The 12,667-nt window shown below is 40.1% G+C and overlaps 1 protein-coding gene across 1 annotated transcript in view; it reads left to right on the top strand.

Annotated features, from left to right (window-relative positions):
• Window positions 1-3,502: 3,502 nt before the first annotated feature.
• Pxdnl (peroxidasin like) overlaps window positions 3,503-12,667 on the top strand; it is a 471,071-nt gene continuing 461,906 nt past the window's right edge. Inside the window, exon 1 of the mRNA XM_058573993.1 lies at window positions 3,503-3,901. Within this exon, the coding sequence (XP_058429976.1) occupies window positions 3,738-3,901 (164 nt within the window). The 5' untranslated portion in view covers window positions 3,503-3,737. The remainder of the gene's footprint in view (window positions 3,902-12,667) is intronic.

Here is a 12,667-nt window from a genome sequence, read left to right as displayed (position 1 = left end):
AAAATGATGTGCTGGCATGTTTTACTTCTAAAATGTGAAGCTGTATAGCATACCATTGCTACTGTTTATCTAACCAATGTTAGATTAGATATACTCCCATTTGCACCTGTTTTTGCTCATTATTTCTTCCCTCCTCTTAGACCATCCTAATTTCCTTTTCCCAAGGTATGACCTTTTGAGTTTCTGTTAGCAAAGGACTATGGTTGCAAACTCTTAGTTTTGTCTGACAGAAAAAAAAATCATTTAAAAACTATGTCCATTGTTTAAGATTTTAGATTGGCAGCATTTCCTCTAAAGGATTTGTGATTTCTCTATATTTTGTCTTCCACTGTAGTTATTAAGTCAACTGATGGTCTTTCCTTTTTGGGGTCATCTGTCATGTGTATCTGCTTTAAAGATGTCTTAACATTCTTGTCTTTGCATCGTTAATCCTTTGTAGTTTCATATAATGTGCCTGCGTGTGAATCTTTTCATTTTTCCTACCTGCTATTTACATGTCTTGTAGCTGTGTTGAGTTGTTCTCTTTTGTCAATTCTGGAGATTCTTGGCTACCTTTTTTCCCCCTTACAAATACTATCTTGACATTTCCTCTCTGCGTTGAATTTTAGATCATTTCTTCAGATATATTCATGGATCATCAGTTCTCTTTTATGTATTTATGTATTTTTGGCATGAGGGATTGAACCCAGGGCCACTTTACCAGTAAGCCATATCCCTAACCTTTTTTTATTTTTTATTTTAAGAGAGAGTCTCACTAGGTTGCTTAGGGCCTCACCAAGTTGTCTGAATTTGTAATCCTCCTGCCTCAGCTTCCTGGATCCCTGGGATTATGATTGTGTACACAATACCTGGCACCAATTCTCTTTTAAGGTTGTTTGAAATTTGCTGGTAAACCCTTTAAGTGAGTTTTACTATCTGTTTTGTTTTCTAGTTCTGCTTTTTTTTAAAGATCAGCTGGGTTGTTTTTATTAATGTGTTCAGTTCTCTAAATGATACCAGTCAGGAATTGGTCTTCATTCCCCTGGTTTTGAAGATTAAACACCCAAGAAACGCATAGAAAGTAAGTTTCATTTAAAAAGAGAGAAATGCAGGGATAGCAGACTTCTTTGGAGAGAAGAGGGCCCAGAGGTGGTTGCACTCAGGAATGAGTGTGTCTTGCTCTTTTATAGACTCCCAAACCTCCCACCTTTTCTTCTCTGTACTTGTCTAAGACCAGAAGGAGCAGCTTGGGGTAATCCTTAGCAATTCCTTGTGCAGGGAAAAGGTTAGCTATTAGCAACTCATTCTCTTTTCTTTGATAACCAGCCCTCCTCTTCTCAACCCCCATCATTCATTACCTACATTGACTGCCAGACCTTCAGCTGCTTGCCTCAGTCTGTTGAGAAATGTGATATTTCCTGTCCACCCAGGACAGAAGGCCTGCAGGCAGATTGCTTTTTGGCAAAGTAAGCATGTGGGGAGTCAGTACAATAGGCTCATTTCATTGGATTATCCTCTTCATCTCATGTACCCACCATCCTCATCTATTTGTCTCCTTACGTAAACATATGGAACTTAATTATTTTGTATTCCTTGTGTGATTCCAGGTGTAAATTCTGCTCATGATGTTTCCATGGTTAGCACTTACAACTTTTGTAGTTTGTGGGTTTTGACTGAGTTTGTGTTGTACAGCTTTGACCATGGGACTCTTTACATTCTTAGTTAGGTCTTCTGGACCACTCAGGTGGAGTGGATGATCTAGAACTGCACTAGAAGGCTACTTTGGAGTTATGACAGCTCCAGGGAGATTTTACTTGCTGCCTCCCCACTGTCAAGCCTTGAAATAGGCAGTTTTTCTTGTGTTGTCAGGGTGAGTAGGTGGGTGGGCAAGGCCAAGGGTGGGAAGTGTTCCCAGTTTATTTTTAAGATAGAGCTCTGGGGCTATACAGATTTTTCCAGGTGAGACTCCCTGCTTAGTAGAGGGGTTTCTATCCTAGTACCTCTCCTATTCCAGTCCCAAAGTTAATTTCACTTAGTTATGCAAATAACCTCAAACTGAACCAGCCTTCAGTGTTTACTTAGCCTTATGGGCTTCCCATTTCACTTCATTTTTGGACTTTTGTAAACACCTTGCTAACTAAATCATGACACATAAATGCATTTTCAAAAACGTGTTAAATATTTTATCTAACACATTTAGTTGTTTTTGGTGAGAGTTGTCCTAAGGTACTATCTGAAGGGCCATGTAATGGTGTGATGCTTGTTCTTACCCTTCCGAAGCCCTGTACTCAAAGTCAGTAATCAGTGTTCTTTTCCCCCCAGTTCAATGTTAACATAGGCTTCTAAATTAGAAAGATTTTAATCTATCCTTCTGGAAGAAGACCTTTTGAGTACAGATAATGTTTATTATATTTTTGAGCTGAAATTGTAAGGCACTAACCTGCCATCTGGTTCACATTTTCCAAATCCAACACTGACAAGTAGTAATTGTTCTCGTAGTAATTGTATGAGTACAGTTGAAAGGAATTTGCTTTTTTAAAAAATTTTTGATATACTTTGACAATAAAACACATGAAAAATGCCAAGCATACTTAAGGTTTATTTAAAAGTCATCCTGTTCACATAGATTAGTTTGGTTCTTTCAGTCTTTTTGTATTTTAAGCCCCCAAACATCACACATGTAGATGTGAACATTTTGCCAAAAGAGGGCAGTATTCACCTACAGTAGAATGTACACAGCCTGAAAAGACTATTGTGGAAGGATGCATTTATTTTTTCCTCTTAAAACTGATAAGACTCGACAGAACTCTGCATTTACTATATTGGATTCCCAGTCTGATCACCTGGGTTTGACCATACAAGTTTTAATTTGTATTTCTATTCTTAAAAAGAGATTTGTTGGAAAACTTTAATTCTTTAAAGATAAAATCAAATCAAGACTCCCCCCACTCCTTTTTAATATCTGCTTAACAGAATGCCCAGAGTATAAGTGTTTAACTATCAATCCTGTTCTTCCAGACATCCTCAAAGAGGGGCCCACTCACTTCCTGGAAATGCATGACAATGACAAGCCATTCTCCAGCCAGCACCTGCACTACTTTACATAGTTACACGTTTGTCCACCAGTTGTCTGTATACAAGATCATGGTTTCAAACATACAATTTTAAACATTAAATATTGAAGAAATCTGAAGTAGGCAGTTTGAATCTTACGTGAGTGAAATGTGTTGGGTTTAGGGGTAGAATATAGAAAAAGGAGGGAAACCATGTTTTTCAGAGCACTGTTTGCAGTAAGGTAGGAATTCGTGCACCTAGATCAACTCATTAGAACTGCCTGCCCTTTTAGGATTTGGTAATGTTATCAGATAAAAAGAAGGAAAACTGTTCTGCCTGGATTCAATAAATAATTAATCAACTTGAACTTCAAAAGTACAGCTAGGGGCTAAGAGGCTGGGGCTTACATAAAAAATGCAGTGGAAGCAACTTTGGAAAAGTTTTTATTTGCATCACACTGCCTACAGAGCCTCTTGCACTCACAAGTCCCCCTTGTCCTTGGGAGTCTGATTTCTGCTTAGAGCCGCCCCCTGCCTTCAGCGTCGTAATGTGATCTCTTTCCTTCTGGATTGGCCAGGGGGTGCCTCTTCCCTGGGAGCTGCTTTCAGGCACTGCTCCCAAGCCTGGTTTAGCCCAGCCCCGACTATCCCCACCACCACTGCTATTGCTGCCGCAGCTGCTGCTGTCCAGCCGCGGATGGAGCAATGGAGCCCAGACTCCTCTGCTGGACCACTTGCTTCCTCCTGGCCAGCTGGTGTCTGCCGGTGCTGCCCTGCCCCAGCCGGTGCCTTTGCTTTAAGAGCACCATCCGCTGCATGCACTTGATGCTGGATCACATTCCTCAGGTACCACAGCAGACCACGGTCCTGTAAGTTCACACAGATCTCCCCAAGCCCTGTTCAGCCATGCTCTATTGCTTCTTGGCTGGACTGAGTGTAACTCCTTTTAATTTAGGATTTCTGATACTCTCCCTGCTCGCTTACTTGGAAGAGTCCCCCCCCCCCACTTAACAAATAACTTCCTAGTTCTGCTCTGTTAGACTTTTAAATTGTGAGACATGATGAGTTGGCGTGGATACAGTTCTCTTAACATCTTCAAGAACTTAACCACTGAGAATTCTCATATTTCTTTTTCCTTCCTCTCCAAAGGGTTCTCTCAATTGATTCCTTTTCATCATCATCTCCTAAATCTTTGGGACTCTTAATTGGATGTCCGTCCCATTTGGAAAGAATGAATTTAACTTCAAGAATGTAGTTCCATTTGATTATGTGGTTTGCTCTCTGCTTCCTAGGAGTGTGATGTCCTCACTTCCAGTACTTTATCACTATCTGCCCCAAACAGTTCTGCAAATGGTCCAGCATAGCTCTCAATGCTTAGTAGACTTGCTGAGCAGCTACAAGACTAATTTAGCATTTAGTATTTAGGAGGCATTGTAGAATGGTAGAATAAACCAGAATTTAGGAGTCAAACAAATCTGAATTCAAATCCTATCTCATTGTTATTAATATTGGGATAAGAGCAGTATAATTGATACTTAGGTTAAATATATCTATGAAAGAATTAGTAGAGCAAATCTCTTTCAAGCTTTATGTTACAAGAAGGGGAGGGGATGCTGAAAGACCATGCAATTCCAAGGGCTTTCCTTGGGCAAAGATGAAGTTTTTGTGATTGCATCATGTCTGTGGAAGACCGAACAGCTGTCAGAGTTTTCAAGTTTGTTCTTGGGCAGAGGGAAATAGCTCCTGGAATTTGGAGATATTAATGTTTAATATCATCACTCTAAATTTTTCTGTCCTAATCATGAAATAATTCTTAATAATGAAAAGTCCAAGTTGCATAGAAAATTGCATGTATGATTCATAGATCTTTATTATTGCAAAACATTTTTTTTTGGTTAATCTTATATGCATGCAAATATGAAGTAAGTCTTAACTGTAAAAATAGCAAGACATTCTCAAGCCTAGGGCCACTGCATATGGCTGTGTAGACAGCTCTAGAGGTGCCTTTAAATGCAGAACCATTCATTTGTCATTTTGTATCCACAGCTTTCTGGCAGATAGCAGTAAAGCCTTAGAGAAAGGGCAACTTGTCTATTCAACCAACATGACATTAAATAAAATGCTAACTAAGTAAGGTCCAGTCTCTATCTAAAGTGTACTCCCTAGGTGTTTCAAAGAGCAGCACCCACTAGGTACTTCCAAAGGCGATTAACTGTAAAGACATCAGTTAGAGGAAGCCTGCTACCATGTGAAAAAGAAAGCTTAGACTCTGAGCCAGTTATCCTCTGTCTACAGTCATTCCTACCAAGTGTGTGGTCTTGTGCAAGTTGTCCACATTTCTGTCTCAGCTTCTGAAACTGTGAAATGGGGATTCAGATTGTGTTCACCTGTTATTTTGTGATTTTGGGGTTGGGGTTGGGGGAGTACTGGAAATTGAATTCAGGTTTGAACTCAGAAGTACTCGACCACTGAGCCACATCCCCAGGCCTATTTTGTATTTTATTTAGAGACAGGGTCTCACTGAGCTGCTTAGTGCCTTGCTTTTGCTGAGGCTGGCTTTGAACTCGCGATCCTCTTGCCTCAGCCTCCCCAGCGGCTGGGATTACAGGCATGAGCCACCGTGCCTGGCACCTGTCAGTTACTTTGAAGATTAAATGAGTTAGTGCATTTTAAATACTTGGGAAATTGTCTAGCCCTGTTAAGCACTGTGAAGTTTTAGTTGCTATTATCATATCTACAATTAAAGACAGGAGTTATAAACTCAAAGACCTCCAAGAACCTGGCTGGTTAATTTGAGGGGTGTAGGGTGAATGAAAAACTGCTGTGTGAGTAGAATGAGGGAGAATTATTGGCCTCAAGCTTGAGTGCATGGAGACAGTTGGGAGCATGGAAGACAGTGACGAAGGCAGTCTGGTCATATTTTTTCAAGAAAATATGGATGTCAAAAATAAAATTCTCGCCAGGTGTGGAGACAACTGTAATCCCAACTACTAAAGAGGCTGAGGTCAGAGGATTGCAAGTTTGATTCCAGGCTAGGCAACTTAGTGAGACCCTGTCTCAAAGGGATAGGGACGTAGCTCAGCGGTAAAACTGACCCTGGGGTTTAATCCCCAGTACAAAACAAAACAAAACAAACAAAAGAACTAAAACCAGAAGAAGAAGAAAGGAAAGAAGGGAGGGCAAAACTCCTAGCTTTTAAATATTAGTAGCAAATAAATTTTTAAAAAGTGAAAGGCAAAAATACCCAAGTTCACAAATGCTTTTAGCTGAAGGCCTTCAGTTTGTGACTGCTATTAAAAAATGGTGCAAAAGCTGAGAAATGAACGTAAAGCCAATATAAATTGGTGTCCTGCTCCTTTGGGGCTAAAAATCTTTGATATACAATTATATTTTTATGTAAGCAATTTCATGAAGGACCACTACTGATCTCGTTAAGAAAAGATTTGTGAAAAAGCAAAGCCAGTCAACCTTTGAAAGCTAAGGTGAATGAATGCTGGCTGAATTTTTCCTAATAGAAGCATCAATAGTTTCTGTTAAACCACACTTCAATTTATATGTATTGTCACTCTAACATAAAAAAAACAATGCAAATAACATATTTAGCACTGCGAATGGCCAAAGTGGTTAGTAAATACTAGTTAGTAGTATTGCTATAGTTTTCTTGATTTTCTTCATCTTTAAATGTTTTTACAGTTTTAACTTGAGTACAGAAGATATTTTCCTCATCCATAGACAAGAAAACTTAAATGTTTTTAAAGATTATGATGATCAAGATTATAAGTTCAGAAAGATACAAAACTATCCCCTTAATTGTAATTTGATTCCATCTTATGTTAGTCAACTTTTCATCTCTGTGACAAAAATACCTGAAAAAAAACACAAGGAGGAAAGATTTCTTTTGGCTCATGGTTTCAGAAGCTACAGTCCATGGTCAGCTAACTCCATTGCCCTGGGCCTGATGTGAGGCAGAGCATCATGGCGGAAGGGCAAGGTGGAGGAAAGTGTCATCTCATGGCAGCAGGCAGATGGTGGGGGAGTGGGGGGGCTGGGCACAAGATATACCCTTCTAGGACACACTCCCAGTGACTATGTCCTCCATTGAGGCCTTACATCCTATAGTTTCCACCACCTCTCAATAGTCTACTCGATTATGAACCCATGAAGGTGTTACTCCATCAGTGAGGTCAAAGCCTTATCTAATCACTTCTGCAAAGTCTCACCTGAGCATTGCTGCACTGGGGACCAAACCTTTGCAGGGACATTTGAGATTCAAACTATAACACATCTATAAAGATGGCATTGTATATTCCAAACTAATATCCCTTACTGTACAGGAGACAACCATTTAGAAAATCTCAATCTTTTTTTTTTTTTTAGAGAGAGAGAATTTTTTAAAATATTTATTCTTTTTTAGTCTTTGGTGGACACAACATCCTTGTTTGTATGTGGTGCTGAGGATCAAACCTGGGCCGCATGCATGCCAGGCTAGCGCGCTACCGCTTGAACCATGTCCCCAGCCCCAAAATCTCAATCTTCATACTATAAATTTCAGTATAGAAAAATCTTTTAGAATAATAATTTGCAAACTATAAATTTCTAAAAATGAGCACAACATTTTAAGGGAGACTGTTCATTAATCAGAAGCAGTATTGTTTGATTGGCTTTAGTTGATTCCACTTTATCCTCAGGCCATTAGGTTGTACTTTCCAAATCTTAATTACCAGTCAAGAAATGTGATATTTTCACTAACCAACATATGGAATCAATTCCATATCCAATACCTAATGCCCAATGGGGAGTGGTTAAAATGTGGTACACATAATCAATGGAACATTATTAAACCATAAAAAGAAAATAAAGTCCTGTCATTTTAGGAAATGTGGATGGAACTAGGGGATGTTATGCTGAGTGAAATAAGGCACAAAAAGATAAATGTCGAACCTACAAAACTGTTCACTTCTTTGTTGAACCTACAAAAATTGATCTCATAGCAGTAGAGATATACCTGGAAGAGTATACCTCTCAGAGTAGAGAGCAGAATAGTGGTCACTAGAGGCTAGGAAAAGTAGAGGGCGGAGAGGAGAGGGAGGTTGGATCAGTATACCAAAATACAGTGCCATAGGATGAAGAAGTCCTAATGTTATACTTCACAACAATTCATTGTGTATTTTACAAAGAACTAGAGAAGAAAAGTTTAAAGATTTTCAACATAACAAATGATAAATGAATGTTTAAGGAAAGGAAATGCTAATTACCCTAATCTGATCATTACACAATGTACATACACTGAATGATTTCAGTGTACCCCATAAATATGTACCATTAAAACTCCTTTTAAAAAATAAAGACATGAGATGTTCTTAGGATTCCCAGGAGTGGGAAGATGCAGAGGCAGATGTGTTCTGTCACTACAAAATGGAACATACTTTGAAAACCATATTGAGCACATTAGAAAAATGTATAAGCTTAGGGCTGTTTTAATGACTGAGGATTTGAAGATTTCCCCCAAAATTCTTAAAAACAAGTATGGGGTACAGTGGTCGTGTGCTTGCCTAGCATGTGCAGGGCCCTGGGTTCAGTCCCCAGCACTGCCAAACAACAACAATAAAAAAAAACAAAGCAAAACAAAAAACAAAACTACGTTGAACATAGAATCCTAATCATTGAAGTGAAGGCATTTTCTTTATGTAGAAAGCATGCCTTGCCCTCAAAACTCAGGGAAAGATGGGGGTGGGGAATGGAAAATGACTTAAACTCAGATATGAAAGAATGGATTTGGCTGATAGAATTTTCATCTTGTTCAGGAAGGATTTATTCAGTTCTTTTAGCTAGACTTTTGTTTTTTTTCATCTAACTCTCTGAGGTTACTTTGACCTTTGAAACAAAATTTTTCATAATTTTTTATAACTGATGTCACTTACTGGCTTTGAGCGATCCCTCCACAGTAGTGAACAGGGATGAATTCTCTGGACCTGCCCCCAATCTGGTGTTATTGAAATGAAGGTCGACAGGACCCAGATGAGCTCTGTCCAAACTGAAATGTACTCAGTGGTACCTTTGGTACCGGTTAGGGAGAGAAATGGAACTAAAAGTTGGGCCTCTTTCACTATGAAGCTTTCTCCGTAGTAAGTCAGGATAGATTAACAACTACAGCAAACAACCCCACCCTCTGGGCGACCACCAGTAACCCCACTGCTCTTAGGCCTCAGGCCTGTGCAGTACTGGGAGGTGGGCTGGGGGAGGCCCCAAGGAAGCTGGATAAGGGTTGATGGAGCCCAAGCAGGATTGCGGGTGAGGGGAAGGCAGGCAGGTCGAGGGGTGGAGGCCGGGGCCTAGTGGCACTGCTGGATGTCATCCTGATAGAAGCAAATGTACAGAATTCTACACTTGGGAGGTTGCTGATGCCAGGCTCCATGTTAGTGGTCCTGGGATTTCCTATGACCTTACATGGTATGAGCTGATGAAATTATTAGAATATGACAGAGTTTCCTACACTAAACTTCATTTCCGTCCTCATTGTAGAGTCTATAAGTGAGGTGAGTGAAGCACTATGGGAATAACAGCTTTGGCTGTAATAGGAGGCAGCAAAACTGGTCCCGTTCTAGTTGAGGAACTACTACACACGTGGAAAGGCAAAGAGACTGGTGTGAGAAGAACCTCTTCTGTTTTGCATTTATGGAGTAGCATCTCCTTTGTCAAGTAGATTGGTAATGCTGAGAGCAAAATTAAGTGACAAAAGAGAAGGAATGAAATTGTAGAGAGAATTTGTTCAATTTCCCCCCGGGGGCATCCTGTGTAGGAGGTAGGGGCTCAGAGGTACGCTCAGTTGGGAGACACTTGAAGAGATGCAGTCATCAGGGAGAAGGGTGTATGTTAATTAAGTCAAAGGGAAGAAGTCTGATTTCCTGGGGGAGGGGAGTTAGAATGAGAAAAGGCCATTCTCTCTGATATGCAGATGCTAGCACACAATAAGGAGGTGGGGGGTGTCAACATACTTTATATACAACCAGAGATATGACAAATTGTGCTGTATACATGTAATAAGAATTGTAATGCATTACGCTGTCATTTTTTTAAATCAATAAATAAAAAAGAATAGTACTTTGGATTAGACAAAGGGGAATGAAGGGAAGGGTGAGAGAATGGGAAAAGGAAAGATAGTAGAGTGAATGGAACACAACTTTCCTATGCTCATATATGAATACACCACCAGTGAAACTCCACATCATGTACAACTACAAGAATGGGGTCCTAATTAGGATAAATCATACTTCATGGATGTATAATATGTCAAAATACATTCTACTGTCATAGGCTGGAACTCTGGTAAGCTCTGCAGGAAAGGAAAAAAAAGAAGAAAGAAAGAAAAAAAAAAGCACAAAAGAGCCCGGACTGATAGTCCGGCCTTCAGCCGTGCACTGCACAACTCCCAATTGTGTAGTCATGCCACGTGGTGAGCCTGGGGAAGAAAGAAGGAGAAAACAGAGAATATAGAAACCGAGAAGAAGGAGGAGTACTAGGAAAGAGAATTCTCTGTCTTTCAAAAGACAGGAGAGGTGATCAAATCTGGCAGAAGTTGGTGTAGCAGAGTGCAAATTTTGCCTCCAAGACATTGGAACAGAAGGAGAGGGTCAAAGGGATTTTGTTTATTTTTTTAAATGGAGAGAGGTGGTTCTTTGTTGTAGGAAAAGGAATGAAAATAGTGTAGGAAGAGGGAGGATATAAGGGAAGAGCGATGAGTAGGGTTTTTATTGGACTTCTCAGTTAAAAAGGGAACTGCCAGTAAAACATGTGTATATTACACAAGTTAACTGGGATCCCAGAGTCTCCCTGGGTCAGGCAGGCTGCAGACCTCCTGACTCAGTGGACAGATGGGAGACCTCCTGCCAGCAGGGAGCCAAGACATCTGGAGGCCATTGTGGCTGCAGCAGATGGCCTTCCCCAGGCCAAGAGGAGGCCGATGCAAGGCAGAGAGAAACCAGCAATATGAAGAACAGCAGATGTTCAACCACTTGATGTTTTTTGATTTTTTTTCCTTCTGTAACAATGGTATCTTTCACAAATAATTTTAACACGTTTTGTTTTACTTAATGAAATGTTAAATTAGTTGCTGATGGTGATTCAGGTTTGAATGATCTAAATGTTTATTAAAAAAAAAATGAATAGGTACCAGTATGACTAAACCATCCTGGTGAGTTCCTTACTTAGTGCATATATGTTCCTTTCTGCTCTGAAGTCCAGGGCCTGCTTCTCAGGACATATGGGAGAGATGTGTCACACAATCCTCTGGCTATTGCATAAAGATGACCATGTCTGACCAAAGTTGAAATCACAGGACACTTTCCACATTCAAAAGGAAAGCATTTATTTATTTGAGGTGGGTCCTGCTGTGTTACCCAGGTGGACCTTGAACTCCAGACTCAAGCAATCCTCCTGCCTCACCCTACCAAGTAGCTGGGACTATATACAGGTGTGTGCCCCTATGTCTGACTAACAAAAACTTTAAATGTGCCTTTCTTTCAGGCAATAGATGAACCATGAGAAATGACAAAGGTTTTACTGTCAAACTCTAGACTCTGCCATGAAAAGCTCATATATTTAAAACAAAAGTTTTATATTTAAAACCTACCTTGTTCTCCTGTTCCTGGTTGGTTTGAATAATTTTGTCGATGCTCCCATGCTTCATCTAAGTAGAAAAACAAAAACAAAAAATGAAATAACCCAAATTACAAACTATGTGATTTTTTGGATTTTGTTTGGATTAAAAAAAAAAACTTAAATATGGTTTCAGTGAAAAATACTATAAAAAAATTCTCAAGTCTGCTAACTTCTTTTTTCTTAAACTAACAGAACCCAAAGTCCTCATTTAACCTCAAGTGCTGCAGAATGCTAGTGGTTAGATACATAATAGACATCTGTAATATTGTGTGCAAATGACTTCCAAGAGGAAAGATGTCTAATCCCTTCCTTTCTTCTTCCCTCCTTCCCTCCCTCCTCCCCTCCCTCCCTTCCTTCCTTCCCTTCCTTCCTTCCTCAATGCTAAGGATTAGATGCAGGGTTTCTGGAATGCTAGGCAAGTGTTGTCCCTCTGAGCTAAACCCCTAGCCGTAGGGTATAGATCCTAAGATTCATCTACTCATCGTCAGAAGTGTGAGCCCCATGCTTAGTGAGATGAGGCCGTGGCCTACATGCATTGCAAAAAAACCCTAGAGGTCGCCCAAAGATAGACTTCCCAAAGTTTACTAATTCATGGCATTTGCCATGAGCTGCCTTTGAGTTATATCAAATAAGACTCCTATGAAAAAAACCCATTTCCTCTGACAGGAATATGGTCTTCTTGCCAATTAAATAGGATGACTTCATCACCTTATTAAATGAGCACCTACCAGAGTCTTGCCTCTGATACAATTAGAACATGAGTGGATTATGTTTTGTTTTTGGTGCTGGGTATTGAACCCAGGAACACCTTATCACTGACCTACATCCCCAGTCCTTTTTAAAATTTAATTTGAGACAGGGTCTTGCTCAGTTGTGCAGGCTGGATTTAAACTTGTGATGCTCCTGCCTCAGTCTCCCAAGGAGCCAAGATTATAGGTGTGGAGACTATAGGCACGCATCCCCCCTCCCCAGCCCAG

Source organism: Marmota monax, unplaced genomic scaffold (genome assembly GCF_021218885.2).
Source record: "Marmota monax isolate L192 unplaced genomic scaffold, Marmota_monax_Labrador192_F-V1.1 WCK01_AAM20220418_F8-fsc00044, whole genome shotgun sequence".
Lineage (NCBI taxonomy): Eukaryota > Metazoa > Chordata > Mammalia > Rodentia > Sciuridae > Marmota > Marmota monax.
This window is presented reverse-complemented; position numbering and strand designations above follow the sequence as displayed.